The 20,071-nt window shown below is 42.4% G+C and overlaps 1 protein-coding gene across 2 annotated transcripts in view; it reads right to left on the minus strand.

Annotated features, from left to right (window-relative positions):
• The window catches only part of itm2ca (integral membrane protein 2Ca), a 105,893-nt gene that overhangs the window by 40,843 nt on the left and 44,979 nt on the right, over positions 1–20,071 (minus strand). For both annotated transcript variants that reach the window (XM_084313916.1, XM_084313915.1), the window contains exon 2: positions 10,287–10,430. In XM_084313916.1, coding sequence (XP_084170042.1) covers positions 10,287–10,430 — 144 coding nt within the window. The remainder of the gene's footprint in view (positions 1–10,286; positions 10,431–20,071) is intronic.

Genomic DNA, 20,071 nt, shown 5'->3' on the forward strand with positions numbered 1-20,071 from the left:
TCTATCACTCTCCCGTTCGGAGGTGTGTGTCGCGCGGACCTCCGCGCGGCAGGTCCCCCCCCCCCCCCCAAGTGCCCCCTCTCTCTCCCTCCCTCCCTCTCTCTTCCTTTTTTTCTTTCTATCACTCTCCCGTTCGGAGGTGTGTGTCGCGCGGACCTCCGTGCGGCAGGTCCCCCCCCCCCCCCCAAGTGCCCCCTCTCTCTCCCTCCCTCCTTCTCTCTTCCTTTCTGTCCTTTCTCTCCCACTCGGCTCTCGCTGATGAGACGAGGCAACTTTTTTCTTTTCTTTCTTTCAATCTCCCGTGTGGCGCGCGGCCGGCAGGTACCACCCCCCCCCCCCCCCCCCCCCCCCCCCCCCCCAAGTTCCCCCTCTCTCTCCCTCCCTCCCTCTCTCTTCCTTTCTCTCGGCTCCCTCTCGGCTCTCTCTTCCTCTCGGCCCCGCAGCCCCACTCGCTGTCTAGTCTAGGTAGAATGGGGGCGGGCATTAGCTCCAACCACAGAGCCAATCGCATCACTGTGTCTATCCACAGCGCCCAGTGACGTGCTCAGGGACTTCAAATCAAAATGACCCGATTTACTAGAGGCACAGAGGGGTTGGGCTGAAACGGAGCAATTCGCCAATATGGTATTTAGACCCTAAAACACATTGATACGAACTCCTATTACTATAATACAATGCTAGAGACTGAAAAATGACATTTATAATGCATGGGACCTTTAATGAATTAATGAAAACTTTATTTAACAGATTGCAGAAAAGGTACAATACAGTACAGCTCAATACACACAATTGTTAAGGGGATGCAGACCAGAGAAAGACTTTCATCTTGTTTACATCAGGGTCCCCCATTTTCAATTCATAGTGTGCACACGCACAGTATAATATGCATGTGATAAATAGTTTGTTAATAAACTCTGTTACTTGAACAATTTTCACTGTGCTCCTAAATTTCTTTGTGTGCTCCTAAATTTGTATTTAGATTTTATTTATTAACCCTTTAATCGCCGTTGACGCTTTTCAGCGTCATTCCCCGCCATTCCCCGCCTACCTGGAGGGGAGAGAACAGATGGTAGAGGTAAACGGTACTCTATCCCCCCCCCTCACAGTGAGCTGTGGTGTTCCACAAGGAAGCATACTAAGACCGCTACTCTTCCTAATTTATGCAAATGACATGTCGTCAGCCTGTGACTGCAACTTGTTCCTGTTTGCGGACGACTCAGCCCTGCTGGTCTCTGACAAAAACAAGTTGCAGGTTGAAAAAACCCTCAGCTCGGAACTAGGCAAAATCTGCATATGGCTCGCTGATAACAAACTATCATTACACATGGGCAAAACAGAGTCCATTCTCTTCGGTTCAAATAACAAACTCAGCAAGACCGACGGCTTCTCAGTTACAGTGGGTGACAATATTGTCACAAGGAAAGACGAAATTACCTACCTGGGTTCCATCCTAGAGGCAAATCTTTCCTGTGACAAAATGGCATCCAATGTAATAAAAAAAGTCAACCAACTAACTAGATTCTTGTACCGGATCTCCTCTCTGGTAAACAAGAATACCCTGAAGACTCTGGCAGGAGCACTCATTCAAGGGTACTATGACTATGCGTGCACCTCATGGTACCAAAGCACCTCAAAGGCGCTTAAAACAAAATTACAAACATCACAAAACAAACTGGTCAGACTACTACTTGACCTGAACCCCAGAACCCACCTCACCCCTGCCCACTTTGACAACCTAGGATGGCTTAGAGTAGACGACAGAGTACAGCAACTTGCAATGGGCCTGGTCTACAAGATACACTATACGACCGGGGTGCCCATGTACATGTCAAAATACTTCCCAAAGGTCAGTGAATACCACAACCACTATACCAGAGGAAGCTCAACAAATCATGTTAAACCCAGATTCGACTCAAACAAGGGACTAAACACGTTTCGCAATTATGCCACAACAATGTGGAACGCCCTACCCAAAGCTGTAAAGGAATGTGAATCCCTGCCCACATTCAAAACCACTCTTAAAGAGCACCTACGGGAGGCTGCAATTCGAAACTGGCCACCGTAAATGCCCAAAACCCCCACCACCTCCTAATAGACAGTCTCCTCCCCACCGCATGTATATATTCCCTCCCCGCCGTATGTATATTTCTCTCCCACCCACCCACCCCCTCCTAATGTACAGTCCCCTCCCCATCATATGTATATACTCTGTCAGGATCTAGGGGTAACAGTACTGTATATTTGAATACTGTTTATGTCACAAATGTATCAGTACTAAATACCTATATGTCCCTATGCCATAAATGTCATGTATGTTGTGTATGTCATAAATGTCTATATGAATTGAAAATGGGGGACCCTGATGGAAACAAGACAAACGTCTTTCTCAGGTCTGCATGCCCTTAACAATTATATGTATTGAGCCGTACTGTATTGTACCCATTCTGCAATCTGTTAAATAAAGTTTTCATTCATTCATTCATTCATTCATTCATTCATGCTTATTCTGCCGATGACGCTGTACAGCGTCATTGATATCAATATTTCAAAAATGTACTGGTGAACCCCTGTCAACTCTCTAACGGTTCAAGAGCGCCATCTGGTGGCCGATCGGCAGATCGCCCAGGGCATAAACAGGGAAGTGACGCTGGTGCTCATTTCAATTTGGTCCGATCACTCGGTATAGGTCCCGGGACTCGAGCTCGACACAATGGATATCGATCCGTTGCCAATAACTCGATAAACAACATGATTTGGACGTATATACTATTATACAACCTGGAAATGGATCGGGTATTTCTATATCCCATAATAGAAAAAATTCTGTTCCACGCTCATCTCCCAACGGCGCGAGGAAGCTACGGTGAGTTTCAGCGTTATTTTGTAATGTCTTCTATACTAACTGCTCCAATGATCATATCACCCACACTAGATGAATGATATAACGTTGCCCACGGAATTATAAACGACCCCCCGCCCATCCGGTCAACATCAGATGATACGTAGTAACTTCTAGAACCACGTCCAGTTGAAATTTTTTATCTCACGCCGATTGCTATCAAACTGTATTTCATCATCAATATAATGCATTTGGAGCTATAAATCACGTTCTGGAGAAAGCTGCAGAAAACGATAAAAACACTTATACTTTAGACCGTATTTTAGTATGAATATGTTAATGAATAAGTATAACGTTGCTACACCCTGAACAATAGATATAGGACTTTGAATGGGCCATGGTAATGTCAATTTAGCAATAAAATTTTTAAAGTTATAGCCCTGCAAAGAAGGGGAACTTCTCCATGTTAAATAGGGCTGGCGAGGGATGGTAAATTATGAATTTAACCCCGGCGATCAAAGGGTTAACATTATTTTTTCACAGCGTTCACAACGTGTGTGTGTGTGTGTGTGTGTGTGTGTGTGTGTGTGTGTGTGTGTGTGTGTGTGTGGCGTTAGGCGCTGAGCGTGGCACGAATAAATGGTTTTTCAGCCCGCTTTTGTATCGTGCATAAGAACACAAATACTCTCGATAATCTAGCGTTTATTTGAAAACTATTCATAAATCAGCCGGAAAATGACAACGTGTTTTGTGTATTCCAGTAAATGGCTATTATCGCAGAATCTTTTTTTCTTTCTAGAAATCGCCAAAACTATACTCGTATTCAAAACGGTATAAACGGAAATGTACTGATGAAAAAACTATCCGTTTCGTACATGTTGACTGCAAGCAAGTCATTGATAAGTGACAGGTGTATTAGACCCATAGCCATAATTTAAGATATAGTTTAATCGCTCGCAAATGTGCTCGTCCTCCCATTGTGCTGGCATACAAGCAATAATTCGTCATATCCGGCCGGCACACAATGTGTTAAGGAATCAAATAGTCTGCTCTATGGATGCATGCTAACGCTAACGGCTAAATTGTTTTTAAATGCGCAACGGTCGGAAAAACATGGCAGCGATAAGAGGAATCGATAGTCACGGAGGCATGCGATTCCAGGAATCTGACAATTAGTTTTCGATTCCCATCCCTAGGGGGGGGGGGGGTAGTTTTTTGATGCTTTGATCGTCACCAACGGCACACGTTGTGGAGTAACGTTACACACATATATTGTGATCGAAGTGAAGTCATGGTTAGATCACAGCAGGATTGATACCATAGGCCTTACCTTCACTAGGATGTACCCCAAAAAGAATATTCCAATTATCTGATCGCCAGTCCCAGTATTGGTGTCGATCGTGTCGCCAACATAATCCGCCACACATCATGCACCGGGAGCATTTCACACTTCTCAAGCCGACCGTTATAACCGCTCCCCGACCAATGCCCGACCAATAAAAATCCGACCGGAGACTTTTGATCGACGCACAGGCCAAGATATAATGTTATAAAGGGTGCTTGATACTGCCACCTGGGTGGATGCGGCCGGTATTGCACTTTGGCATTCTCAGGATGATTCCCCATGTTAATCCAGATGTCCGTGTGCCTGTAATTAATGGAAATATCGAATAAAAGAAATAACGATGAAAACCTGACTATACTCTGGTCTGGCGCTGAACGGTTGGGCAAGTTAACCCGTCTATCACCGGGTCCGACGCTGATTGAGTAAAACAGATATTTTTCAAGTTTTAATACTCTTATCAATATGAGTCAACAAATGCTTGCTTTATGCAGCCATTTAACACAAAAGGATAACCCTCATGCATTGCAAATTTGCATCAAATTCAAAACAGAGTGATGCACAAAATAACTTAAAAGAAAATAATCATTTAAAACAATGAATAAAGTGTGCATGAATTAATAGGGGAAAGAAAACGTTAGGAACTTCACAAGGGCTGAGGCTGATTAAAAAATTACCCGAGCCGCTAGATGTTGGCAAAGTGGCGCGTTGCGCCGGTGGGCAAATCGTCCTCAAGAGGTCCCGGGGCCGGGCCGTTTCACATTAACACATTCGTGGCCAACCACGTATATATACACGTGTTTCGGATCCAACGCTTGAGGGCCAACCACGTATATATAGGTTGTTTTGGCTTTTATTCCATTGTAATATCCTACTCAATGTTACCGAGCGGCACTGCAGATTTACCCTACTCTTGGGATTCGGAAAAGTGCATTACCGGCCAGATCCTCGTAGGGGCGCTGTCTCAATAATGCAGTGTTCCCTGTTACAGACCGGTGTTTTTATTTTTTTCATCATGGGTGGACTTTTTTGTTAGCCTAAAGCTATGCCTGTATCATGTAGCCTGGAATACTTTTTGGGACGCTGAATTCAGTATGCAGTAAAAGGAATATAGCATCAGCCAATGGACATATCGATCTACCAGATGGCGATCGATAACTGGGAAATCCTGTTTGGGATCCAACCGGCCCACGGTAAGAGCTTTTTCACGTAAATTACAGCCCGATCGGGCCTTGCTTTGATAGCCGACCTATTTTTCTATTTCATTGAACATTGCACATGTTAACACTTTCTATGCCACTCACGAGTTTTCTCTGAATTATTAATATCTCGTTGAAAGCCACTCACAAGATTTATCGGAATTCTTTTATTTTTTAGTGATCTGAAATCATATTGCATCACGCAAGCCTACCCTAGTCTACCCGAGAGCCGCCGGCGATTAGATGTGGAAAAAAGCGCCCCCTATCGTCTCCCAGATGACATAAGGGATTTTGGAATGGACTCAATGAAAATGGATGGGGAAAAAAATCCTGTACTCCACATTTTCCAGTCCACTGATGCAGCCGGGGTTATCAGAGTTCATTCTGGAGCCTCTGAGCCCCGCAGAACCATGTGTTCTACTGTACACACGTTGGATCTATACACTTATCGATTTTTTCAAATGGTGATCAGGAATTGGAATATACCAGTTGGATACCATCTGATGTCAGGTAAGGAATCTATGTTATCAGTGTTAGGATAATCACTCATTTTGATTAAGATATAAGCTGTTTTGTGAAATGTCCTCTATCGGTTTCACTGTAAGAGGAAATGAACACAGCGATTATCCGTGCGCGGCTCGAATGGGCGTGCGTGTACGTATAATATTGATCATCTAGCGTTTATTTGAAAACGATTCATAAATAGGCCGACAAATATCAACGTTCTGGAATATAATATAATGGTGGCATTCAAGCGGCATTCAAGCGCTAACTCTGGCGCCATCTGGTGGCACTGAAAGTGTTAAAAGTAGAGCTGGGCCGTTAACGGCGTTAACGTGCTGCGTTAACGCGATACTAGTATCGCGCGATAATATAATTAACGCATTAATCTTAAAAAAAATAAAATAAAAAATAAAAAATGTTAAATTTTTTTTTTTTACCTTTATTTACCCAGGGTAGGTTCGCTGAGCACAGGTGCTCTTTTTCAGGAACGCCCTGCTTCACATTCACACAGTTTCATTCACACCTGGGAGCTGCCCAGTACAACCACAGTTGACACCATTGGCCACTGAGCAACTCCACTGGAGCAGTTGATTTGCATTGGCAGGGTTTTGGCCCTTTCTGGCACCCAATGGGAAAAATATTATAGGCACTATAAGTAGACACCGCTACATAAAACAAGCTGGTCTGCCTGAGTGACTGGTGGAAGAAGGAAAAATAGAGATTGGACTGATTGAGTCAAGCCATGTCACATAGTTCAAGTTTGAAATGCTTCTTTCTGTTTTGCTCCTGAGAGTGTGCTAGATACTGTACTGTACTGGTAATATTATTTATTTGTGTTAACTTCTGAATAAAACAACTTATTAAACACAAGTACATCTTATTGAACATTATTTTGATATTTCATTACCAATTATCATAGCAAAACAGCTTTTTCAAACAGTCTGTAATGCATTTTGGAAACGGGAGATGGGCTCATGGTGTAATGGGCCACCTGGCCTGAGAAACATAAGGAGGAAAGAAAAAGTAAGGACTCACTTCTGGTCATTATTTGGGTAAAACACATATTTTGAATGCCTTCGGCAGGTTTTTTTCTTTTTTTTAGCCATTTTAATCTAGATTAAATCCAGGATTGCAGATCGATTAATCTAGATTAAAAAAATTAATCTATGCCCACCTCTAGTTAAAAGCCATTTTTTTAACTCAAAATGTGAGTATTACCAAGTCAACTTGTGTTCTTAAAACAATGACAATAAACATAGTTTTATTAGGTTGAAATAATGTGGTTGTGTACTTATTTTTCTGTTAATTTATTATGGATTGAAAACTGAAAACCTTAATGCACAGTAACTGAACTCAATATTTTTAAGTTCTGGTAACTTATTATTATTATTTTTGTTACAGTGTAGTCTTGCGATCAGGCACGTGCACACATAGAGGCCAAGGGGTGCTTGAGCACCTGCCATTTTGAGCCTCATCAAAAAAGTGCCCTTTTTGAAAAAGAAAAAATTAAAAATTATTTTTCTTTTTCTTTTTTTTTTTTACCGTTACGCATATAGACTGCCCTTCCAACTGAAAAATGTCAGGATAGAATAAAAATATTACGTAAAGAGATAGCGATGCCCCATATTCCATTGCAGTTTGCACGGCCTCCTCAGCGTGCCTCTCCTCTCCTCTCTATATATTTTATGCATAGCGTGGGTGGTGATGATGATGATGATAGAAACCGCTATGGCGCATACAGTTGAATGCTGGTATTACACTCATTGAGGGACACGAAGAAGTCAAGTCCGATGGGATTTGGGAATCTCAAATACAAATCGGGATTGGAATAAAAAATGCATTTATATTAAACAATACAGAATATACAGCACTTCTTGGGGTCTGTAGGGTAAGCACTTATTCCCTCCCCCCTGAACATTTATGGAGATGTATGGGCCTTTTAAGTCAGTGATAAAAGTGTCTTTCAAGGATAAGTGAGCTCCTGCACTGATTATTATAGTTCAATATTCAATATTTGATCACCAAAACCCCCCAAAAAGCATAAAAAGGGGGCCCCCCGCCCGAAAAGGGCCCTTAAAAATCGCACTCGGTTAATATATACACACAAGTGTAGTGCCCTTTTCAGCCTTTGAGCACCTGCCCATCTTTTTCTTTTTTTTTTCCACTTTTTCTCCCATTTTCTATATTTTCTTCCATCCCAATTTCGTATCATCCAATTCAACCCTCCCCCGTCACGAACGCTGTTTCTTGCCTCCCACAAGCCGGCTGCAAAGTGGACTAAGTCATACATAGCACAAGTCCCCTCCGGTACTTGAGGTAACAGCAGTCGCATCTTTTCACCTGCGCAGCTCGATCTCTCAGTGGCGAGGAGTAACGCGTGGGAGGCTCACGCTGCCCCCGACACTTCCTGATTCTACTGCGCAGGCGCACCAACCGACCTGTAGGAGTCGCTGTCCACAACGCCCGATCCCCACCCATCAGTTTCCCACCCCCTAATACGGCCAATGTGTATTAGTACGGACGACCAGCTAAACTGAAAGCAATGTGGAGCGCTGGGCTCGAACAGGCGAGCCCAGCGTCTCCGCATTTGTGGCGAGCGCCTTGCCCACTACGCCACGTAGCCGCCCGAGCACCTGCCCCTCTAAAGTCCTGTGCACATCCCTGCTTGCGATAAATCAAAACTTATTTACACGATATACACCTCACATTCACCCTCCATTCACGTCCTGGTGTTCTACTGGTGTTCTCCATTAGGCCTGTAGGTGGAGCTATGACAGCACACGTACAGTACACACACCGATGGTGTGTGATGTGTCCAAAAATGAATGGGCAAATGTGAGTGAAATGGTCGCACTGTATGTAGCTGTTTGTCTGCATTGCATCCCCCCCCCCCCCCCCCAACTCAGATTTAGGGTTGATACAACATCATAATAATATTGTTAATAATAACAATAACAATAATGATGTAATAATGTAAAAATTATCATTAAAAAGACCTGATTATGAGAAAAAAAATTACAATGCATGGAATATTGTTGAGGCACACTAGTTACAACTATATTTCAAACAGGCACTCCATGTCAAAAAGGTTGCTGACCCCTGGTTTATAGTGTCAATTGACAATGACAATGGACAGATGGCAATAATATAAAGTATATTTAGCTCTACAAACAGCCTCACGCACAATGAAAGGTTGTTATGATAAGCTGGCCTTATAGAGTGAGATTAGACGGATCCCAGTGGCCGCGAAAGTGTTAACACTATAGGGACCGTCCACGAGTTAACTCGTGATTCGATTCCATGCGTTGTGGACCGAGTTGTTATTGTTTTATTCCATATTTATAACGCTATTAACATCCGCGATCGACATGCATGACCTACCCACATATTTGATTTTCGAAACATGCAATACCGGCCAGATCCGCTTAGGGGCGCCATCGCTCCACTGCAGTATCATTGAGGGCATTTGAAAAAATAATTCTTTTCACTGTCTGTGGGCGGATCATATGAGCCTCGGTTCCAAACGAACACCCTCCATCTTTGATCACGTTACCGATCGCATATTTCAGCCTGGAATAATGGGATTTATGATTAGCCAATGGACATATCGATCTACCAGATTCCGATGACTAATGACGAAATGCTGCCGGCGATCACATGGCCTGACGGTAGGATACTATTCCCCCAAATTACAGCTGGATTGGACATTGTTTTAAAACCTAACGTGATCGATCACTGACATTGGCTACCTGAACGCACACTGTATTGCTAATCAATAATACTAATCAGCGTTCCCCGCCGCCCCCATTTCATCCATAGATGCTCTGTAATAGTCCAGATGCTACGCAGTTTGTTTTATTTCATTCGTATATATACAGCAGAAATGGAGTTTGATATAACGGCGCCAACGTTTAGCCTATTATCTAGCTTCCTGGAAAAAAGACGAGACGAAAAGTGCGATAAACCTTATATTCACGACGCTATAAAATGACAACCAACCGATGGATTTTTATTTTCTTTAAACAATTATGAAGGCACGGTTTATGCACTCAAGTGACAATGAGAATGGACAGATAGCAATACTATAAATTATATATATAGCTCTTAGAAAGTACATCGGTTTGTAAACAAACCTCTGTCCTCTGAGGCATAAATCGCCGCAAGACTGTGGTCGCCAAAGTGTTAAGAGGTTAACATATATAACGATATTTGACAGTGTTTGTTTTATTAATTTTTTGGTACAAATTACAGCATTATTTTACATCTTTTTATGTCTTATTTTTTTTGTAATACAATTGTCATTTGTTTGCTTTTTCATTCAAAGGGTCTATTTTTATCCAATTCCTATCCCCAAATCTTTATAATACTGATGCAAGGAACTATTCTTTATAGCCAGTCTTACGTGAGGGATGAAGTAGTAGCGATAGACGTAAATGGAGGCCAGGACCAGACCAGACATGAACACCACCAGGCCGAAGGTCAAGCAGCACAGCCCGTTGAGAGGAGACCTCCTGGGGCGTAGCGGCAGCACCAACTCCTCCTCATCCTGGAACACACATACGTACACAAACACAAATGCATGTATAAACACATGTATGCGATTGTGCACACACTCAAAATCATATACACAAATACATGTGTGAACACACACCATTTAAATGGAAAAGAGTGTGATAAACCATCCATCCATTGATCCATCATAAGCTCAGTCTGCAGAGAGCAAGAAAAACAATGTAGTTGTCAGGCTTCATTGACATGGGTGCTGCCGGAGTGTGTTAAATTCAAGACACATCATCCTTTTGACAAATTTTGTTCGTAGCTCCACATCTGACAGACTGCAGTGAGGAGGTAATCTAGATTGGTTTCAGTAAACATTCTCCTTCAGTCTATATCCATCACTCAAGGCTGATTGATTGATTGATTGAAAACGTTATTAACAGATTGCAGAATGGGTACAGTACAGTTCAATACATACAATTGTTAAGGGGATGCAGACCAGAGAAAGACTTTCAGGGTCCCCCATTTTCAATTCATCGTAACATATATGACATACAGATAGACAGTACTGCTACATCTATACATTTATGACATACCAGATTTGCAATTACAGTACTGTTTGTGATACGAAAAGAGTCCAGAAAAGAAGTATATACATTTGACGTAGAAACTGTACATTGGAGGAGGTTGGGTAGGTGGGGGGGGGGTACTGTACATTGGAGGTTGGGTAGGACTCGGAGTGGGGGGAGGTTGGGTAGGAGGGGTGGGTGGGGGACACTGTACAACTGTACAAGCAACACTGTACATTGGAATATTGACAAGACCATACTTGGTCATTTTTACTGTACATTTACAGGGGCCAGTTTCGAATTGCAGTCTCCCGTAGGTGTTTTTTTAGAGTGTTTTTGAAAGTGGGTAGTGATTCACATTCCTTTACAGCTTTGGGTAGTGCGTTCCACATTGATGTGGCATAATTGCAAAACGTGTTTAGTCCCTTGTTTGAGCCGAATCTGGGTTTAACATGATTTGTGGAGCTCCCTCTGGTGTTGTGATCGTGGTATTCATTGACCTTTGGGAAGTATTTTGACATGTACATTGCAAGTCTTTCTGGGTAACAACGTCAGTGTTTGCCACTAATAGTTTACTTGGATGGCCCACCAAGGTACATTTTTACCCAATCAGGTCAATGTTTTAGAGGGGACATTATGGAAAATGGGTTTTTGCCTAGTCTTTGTATGGATTTGGCAAGTCTGAAATAAAAATTTTGGGACTGGGGAAAGATGACATATGTACTCCTTGGTGCTTGGCCAGACTAACAAACCTCAACAAACTGTTCAGAAGTATTGCCCTTTGTGATGTCACTTGGAGAGTCCAGCTCTGACTTGGAGAGTCCATCTCCTTGGCAACAGGAGGAGTGTCTCTCTCAGGGGACAGAGCTGTGTGTCCTCAGTGGTTAAATAATCAATTATGAAACATTCCCTATAAAAGGGGAATTACCCCCAATTTTAAGAATCCATATAATATATATATTATGTTACCGGTATTCCTGTGATCCAAGACGGTCCAAAAATATTAGTGAACTTGAACAACTCTCTCCCGAAATCCAAAGACTAGAGCACTAAAGTGTGAAGTCGTCAGGTATAAAGTGTGAAGCTGCTACACAGACGATGAGTTGGTAAAGATGGTAAAGGTGACAGAATGGGAAGGTAACTATATGGGTATTTGTGTTTCTGAACTGAGAACACTACTATAGAATAAATATCATTTGGGTATAAAAATAATAACTACATTTAAAAAACAATCCACAAATTCAACATGTCTTGAAAGAATAGGAGCAGCCAACATGGAATCCCTTGTAAACATCAATGGGTAGGCCTACTTGTTGCCAATTTGCATATTCATAGATCTTTGCATTCTCAATGAGGGTAAAGGTGTAGAGATGCTGCAAAGATATTTTCAGTCGTTTATTGAAAAATTTGGTGGAAAATTAAAATAATATATACAAAGGTGTTATTCAATATAGAATATCTTTAAGGTACACAAAGGGGGAACAACCGACACTAATGCTTGGCATAGTAGCCGCAAAAAAAATTATTCTAACCGATTGGAAATCACCTACACCCCCGTGTTTCCAGAAATGGCTCAATGAAATGATCACAATCATACAGATGGAGATGATCCGCTTTTACAGATCCAAAGAGCACAACAGGTTTTTTCGGACATATGGAGCCCATTCATTGAAGGACAAATAATTGCATTCTGCAGAGACTCACCCCTGTATACCTCATGTTTTACCTGTACTCTTGTAACACCTGGCTATACAAGTTTCAAGTTTCTTTAATAGTTGTCATACAGAAGTACAGAATACTTTTATACAAAATGCTTCTTACTGTTACGCTCCAGAGACTGTGCTAGACAAGATAGTATGAAATAAAATAGTATAGCATGTAAAATAGAAGTACAAAAAGGTCACAGTGTTCAGTATAGACATATGTACAATGTTCGATGCAGAATAGAAGTAACTGAGTTACCATACAATATACAATATTCTATGCAATGTACTAATATACAATACTATATAGTGCAGAAATGGGATGAGGTACAATTTAGGTACAATTTACAGTAAGGTGTACGAGTTGTAGTGCAAATCCTTTACCAATAAATATAAAGTGTAAAGTGTGTTTAGGTGATCTAAAGTGTGTAGAGTGGGTGCTGCAGTGTGTTGTTTGTTTAAGTGAGTGTGTGCGTGTGGGTGTGTGTGCTGTGTGCATTTGATGGTTGTTGCATAGTGTTTATTGTTCGTTGAGCAGCCTGATGGCCTGGGGATAGAAGCTTCTTCTGAGTCTTTCTGTGCTCGGCTTAAGACTCCGGTATCGCTTGCCTGACCGCAGTAGTTCAAAGAGGCAGTTGTTCGGGTGGCTGGAGTCCTTGATGATTCTCTTAGCATTGCCCCTGCACCGCTTGTTGTAAATGTTCTGGAGGGTGGGAAGCCCCCCTCCAATTGTGCGTTCGGCTGAACGTGTCACTCTTTGTAGTCTGCTACGGTCTTGTGCAGTGCTATTCCCAAACCAGGAGGTGATGTTGCCAGTCAGGATGCTCTCTATTGTACATGAGTAGAAGTTCTTAAGGATCTTCTGACTGACTTGGAACTTCCTTAGGCGCCTGAGGAAGTAGAGGCGTTGTTGTGCCTTCTTCACAACACTGTCAATGTGTGTGGTCCATGTCAAGTCCTCGGATATGTGGGCTCCGAGGTACTTGAAACTGTTCACTCTCTCAACCGGTGCCCCGTCGATGCTGAGGGGGCTGTAGTCCTTGACCCCCGACCTCCTGAAGTCCACAATCATCTCTTTTGTTTGCTGACGTTCAGGGAGAGGCAGTTCTCCCGACACCACTGTGACAGCTTCTCTACCTCTTCCAGGTAGGCCCTCTCGTCGTTGGCAGAGATCAGGCCCACCACTACTGTGTCATCAGCATTGTGTACACATTGTGTAATGCTTTGAGTTAAGTCACACTGTTATTTTATTATTTTTCTGTCTGGCAGTCTTTTAGTTTAGTTATTTCCGTTTATTTTTGTTTTGACTCCTCCTTTGTCTTTTTTGTATGTCTGTTCTTGTTTACATAAAAAACTGAAGAACCGAAAATAAAGTATTAAAAAAAATTAAAAAATCTAAAATAAAGATAAAAGATCCTCCGATGTATTTGAAACCCTTAACTCAATCAGCGCCAATCACGTAAAAATTCGAGTTATCTCGCCATGCGTTGAATGCCAAAACCAGAGAAAAGTTGGGTTTTCGATCGTTTTTTTCTTTTATTTATTTATAATGTCCGGTGAAAATAATTCCCTCTAAGCACAATTTGATTATTTGAATTGTATTAAAATAGGCTAAAATTAAATAGCCTATGCGATGCACGAAACAATCATTACATTTGTTTCATCGTTGCTTCACCAAGCAGGTATAATAATGACAACGCTGTGTCAGCGGGAGCTTGCTGCTAGATTTGCGAAAAGCATGCAGCTGCAGACCCACAGAACCCCCCAGTTTTGCCGGCACAGTGCAGTACTCCAATTCAGCCATTGGCAATTCAGCTGTTGGGTGGGGGGCGCTGCTGAGCGGCCCCCCGACCGGACCTGAAAACGTCGCTGCTCTGTGGGTCTGCAGCTCCATGCTTCTCGTAAATCTAGCAGCAAGCTCCCGCTGAGACCTGCTTGGTGAAGCAACGATGAAACAAATGTAATGATTGTTTCGTTCATCGCATAGGCTATTTAATTTTAGCCTATTTTAATACAATTCAAATAATCAAATTGTGCTTAGAGAGAATTATTTTCACCGGACATTATGACCAGCACCAAGTCGTTGGGAGGTGGAGATTCATCACGCAAACCCACGGTAATGTTGCCGTCTCTCTCTGCCAAATTTCTCAGTTCTTCGCTTGATATAATTAATACAAATGTCCAATATAACGGAATTCGTTAGCTCATAAAAATGTGATTATAACAGACTGCTGTTTATTAATGTCGGGCAGACTGCCCACCGACACCTCAAGTCGGCAGCAGCACGAAGTCTCGAGGGACTTATTTTATTTGGAATATATTAATGACTGTATATACGCAAAAGTAGCCTAGTTTTAAGTTAAAATATTATAAATGCCTTGAGGGTGTCATTCTTTATATAGGCCTATCAATTGTTTTTAAGCTCAATAAACTCCGACAGGAATTGATCCCATTTGTCCGGTAGATTGAAATCTACCGGACACTCAGACCTAGGGGTGGACGGTATGGTCTAAAATGTATATCACGGTATAATTTGAAGCATAGACGGTAACGGTATATATCACGGTATCAGTGTTTCCGTTAGAATAATTTTTTTTGCCTGATAGGCAGGCTATATAAAGAATGACATCCTCAAGGCATGTAGATTTATAATATTTTAACTTAAAACTAGGCTACTTTTGCGTATAAAGTCATTATATTCCAAATAAAATAAGTCCCAAGTCCGTGCTGCTCCCATTGCAAACAGCCGGGCTGGATGCTGGATTTTGCTAGAAGCATATGTAGCTGCAGAGCCGCAGAGCCAGCGGCGCTTTCAGGTCTGGTCACAGCTTTCAGCCGTTGGGTGGGGGGGCGCTGTTGAGCGGATCTGACCTGAAAGCGCTGCTGGCTCTGCGGCTCTGCAGCTGCATGCTATTCGCAAATCCACTGCTTCCGCCGTCCTCCCGGCTCCCGCTGCAGCCGTCGTTATCATAACACTACACGCATATCATAATGTTTACAGCAAACTGTAGTTGATCACCAGGTATGTTTTATTAATGTAGAATAATTCATATAAGAAAAACGATAGGGACATCTCTTACCTTTCTCCACTGGTTAAAAATGCCAGGAACTGAAATTGAAACTTGCTGTGCGCCGCGGTGATATGTGTTTATTATGAAATGACAATTGCGTGTTGACACGCCCACTGCGCGAAGCCTCCTAAATAACTTTTTCCAGTTTGCACATATCTATTATCTATGACTAATTATATCTATTTTTAGGGGCAAATGCCATTGAAATAGTCGCGCTGTGGTTACATGACGTCATTGCTATTTTAGAGCTACTCTACCGGTTACACGGTATAGTCAAAATCCATACCGTAGAGCAAATTAATACCGTATACCGTTTATACCGTCCACCCCTACTCAGACCTGCAAAAAAAATCTAACGGAAACCCTGCTCCACATCCCTTCATATACCCATTTTGTTTCAGTGTTAGTGAGCTCCCTGGTTCGTTTGGTGTGAATGAATGAATGAATGAATGAATGAATGAAAACTTTATTTAACAGATTGCAGAATGGGTACAATCAGTGATGCCACAGATTACTTGTAAAAGTAATCCGATTACTGATTACTGATTACTCCTTTAAAAAGTAATCCAAGTTACTTTACTGATTACTTGATTATCAGAGTAACTTAGTTACTTTGAAAGTAACTAGGTTACGAAGTCATCGTCGTTCCCCCAACAGTTTTTTTTAAACGCTTTATTGAAAGTGCATAAATTGTTTTTAACTTGTTTCTCTGCACATAACGTAAATTGTTAAACTAGTGCTTCAGCTTCTGTACCATCAAGTATGGTAAAGCAACAGTCTATGATGCTCACAGCATTAGAGCAGCCAGCCAGTGGTTTTACAAAACCAGTGTATCCATTCACATCTAACAAATGCAGGCTGAACTACCATACTTTTCGGACTATAAGCCGCAGCTTTTTCCCCCATTTTTCGACCCTGCGGCTTATATAACGGTGCGGCTTATATGTGACTCGATGTGACCAAACCCGAAAATGTTAAAATCAAAATATTGCTTTTTTGACTGCATTGAAATGTTATTTATCTGTTCCCTTATTTGCTAAACTTAATACAACTTGTAAATGAGTTAATTCTTGTTATTTGTCCGACAGTATTGTGTCCCAATGGTAATTACATATGGTAATTAAACATTAAAACACCTGCGGCTTATAGTCCAGTGCGGCTTATATATGTACACATCATTCAATTTAGCTGCTGCGGCTTATAGTCGGGTGCGGCTTATAGTGCGAAAAGTACGGTATTCAATTATATCAACTGTAACTATTAAATTGTTTTTATAAATGTCTCTCTATAAACATACAATCAGTCTCTCTTTAACATGTAAATTAACTGTAAATCTGGCAAATAAGAGCTTTTGCTCTGCCACCATCAAATATACATTAATCAATAGGGAAAGAAACAATCTCTCTCTTTTGCTGTTTGGCTGGCCTCCGAGTCCTCCTGTACCTAGTCGAAGCGTCGTAGTGTTGTGATTCCAGATGCTTTCAATGCAATTGGATGTGCTGTTTTTAGCGGTAGACAGTATTTTGACTGAGGCTACGTTTAGACGAGCGTTTTCGGGTGGAAGTCTGAACAGAAACCGCAAAAGTCTTCTTGCGGTTTCACTTCGTTTAGACAAGCGTTTTGGGGTGGAATTCTCAGACGAATGCAACGGAGCCCTGCTGTCACACGATTGGCGCATATGTCACATGACGTGCTGTGAAGACCCGCCCTACTCTGCCTCTGATTCGCAGACTGTGGATGGGGAATGTGATTGGGCCAAAGCAGAGTCACTCACAGACAGAGAGTCCAGTCACGCCGCGGGACACATTCTTGTGTAACCCTTTCACTGCCACACCACGTCACTCCCAAATAAGAAAAACAGCTCAAAAATGTATTTTTTTGTCGAAAACGAAATAAAATACTGCATTCCGCCTGCATTATGAATTTATGATGAGATAGTAACGAAATAGTAACGCACAGCCACTTGGACAAGTAACTGCAATCAGATTACTGGCTTTTAAAGATTAACGCGTTAGATTACTATTTTCGGGGAAAAGTAATCAGATTACAATAACGCGTTACTTAGTAACGCGTTACCGGCATCACTGGGTACAATACAGTACGGCTCAATACATACAATTGTTAAGGGGATGCAGACCTGAGAAAGACGTTTTTCTTGTTTCCATCAGGGTCCCCCATTTTCAATTCATAGACATTTATGACATACACAACATACATGACATTTATGGCATAGGGACATATAGGTATTTAGTACTGATACATTTGTGACATAAACGGTATTCAAACGGTACTGTTACCCCTAGATCCTGACAGAGTATATACATATGATGGGGAGGGGACTGTACATTAGGAGGGGGTGGGTGGGTGGGAGGGAAATATACATACGGCGGGGAGAGAATATATACATGCGGTGGGGAGGAGACTGTCTATTAGGAGGTGGTGGGGGTTTTGGGCATTTACGGTGGCCAGTTTCGAATTGCAGCCTCCCGTAGATGCTCTTTAAGAGCAGTTTTGAATGTGGGCAGGGATTCACATTCCTTTACGGCTTTGGGTAGGGCGTTCCACATTGTTGTGGCATAATTGCGAAACGTGTTTAGTCCCTTGTTTGAGCCGAATCTGGGTTTAACATGATTTGTTGAGCTTCCTCTGGTGTAGTGGTTGTGGTATTCACTGACCTTTGGGAAGTATTTTGACATGTACATGGGCACCCCGGTCGTATAGTGTATCTTGTAGACCAGGCCCATTGCAAGTTGCTGTACTCTGTCGTCTACTCTAAGCCCTCCTAGGTTGTCAAAGTGGGCAGGGGTGAGGTGGGTTCTGGGGTTCAGGTCAAGTAGTAGTCTGACCAGTTTGTTTTGTGATGTTTGTAATTTTGTTTTAAGCGCCTTTGAGGTGCGTTGGTACCATGAGGTGCACGCATAGTCATAGTACCCTTGAATGAGTGCTCCTGCCAGAGTCTTCAGGGTATTCTTGTTTACCAGAGAGGAGATCCGGTACAAGAATCTAGTTCGTTGGTTGACTTTTTTTATTACATTGGATGCCATTTTGTCACAGGAAAGATTTGCCTCTAGGATGGAACCCAGGTAGGTAATTCCGTCTTTCCTTGTGACAATATTGTCACCCACTGTAACTGAGAAGCCGTCGGTCTTGCTGAGTTTGTTATTTGAACCGAAGAGAATGGACTCTGTTTTGCCCATGTGTAATGATAGTTTGTTATCAGCGAGCCATATGCAGATTTTGCCTAGTTCCGTGCTGAGGGTCTTTTCAACCTGCAACTTGTTCTTGTCAGAGACCAGCAGGGCTGAGTCGTCCGCAAACAGGAACAAGTTGCAGTCACAGGCTGACGACATGTCATTTGCATAAATTAGGAAGAGTAGCGGTCCTAGTATGCTTCCTTGTGGAACACCACAGCTCACTGTGAGGGGGGGGGGATAGAGTACCGTTTACCTCTACCATATGTTCTCTCCCCTCCAGGTAGGATTGCATCCAGCTCACTGATAAGCTATCAAAACAAATTGCTTTTAGCTTGTCCATTAGAATGGAGTGATTGACAGTGTCGAAGGCCTTTTGTAGGTCCAGCATGACCATGCCGCAGTATTTGCCCGCGTCCACCTCGTTTGATGTGGTCGTTCAAATAGAGGAGGCATGCGTCAGTGGAGTGGGACGTTCTGAAGCCAGATTGGAATTCGTAGATTCGATTTTTCTCCGCCAGGTACTTTTCGACCTGTTCGTAGACTATTTTCTCCATGACTTTCGAGATGGAGGTAAGAATAGAAACAGGGCGGTAGTTGCCTGGGTCTAATTTGCTGCCCTTTTTGTGCAGAGGGGTCACTCTCGCAATTTTGAAGTCCTTGGGGACGTGCCCCTGTTTTATAGAGAGGTTTATTATGTGTGTGATGACTGGGGTGATGGCGGCTGCTGCGTCTCTGAGGAATTTGGAGGGGATGTTGTCATGGCCAGTGGCCTTGTTAGGTTGGAGGGCGCTCAATTTTTTGAGTACCTCATCAGTTGTTACCATTTCAAGTTTGAAGTAGTCTTTGTGGACCCCTAGGTTTTTGTAGTATGCTACTACTTCTACCCCATAATGCCCTGAGTGGGAGGGTAGTTTGTTTACCAGTGTTGTGGCTATGTTTGTGAAAAAGATGTTTAAGTAATTGGCTACATCCAGCTTGTCTGTGATGAGCGTGTTGTCCGTCTTTATGTTTATGTTTGAGAATCTGGTTTTAAGTTTTTTACTGCAGCCTAGTTGATTGAGTAATTTCCAAAGTTCGCAGGGTTTGTTTTTGTTTTCCTCAGTTTTGTCGTTGATGAAATTTCTTTTTGCGGTTCTGATCATGGTGTTTACGT

The sequence above is a fragment of the Notolepis coatsorum genome, assembly GCF_963971535.1.
Source record: "Notolepis coatsorum genome assembly, chromosome: 1".
In the NCBI taxonomy this organism is placed as follows: domain Eukaryota; kingdom Metazoa; phylum Chordata; class Actinopteri; order Aulopiformes; family Paralepididae; genus Notolepis; species Notolepis coatsorum.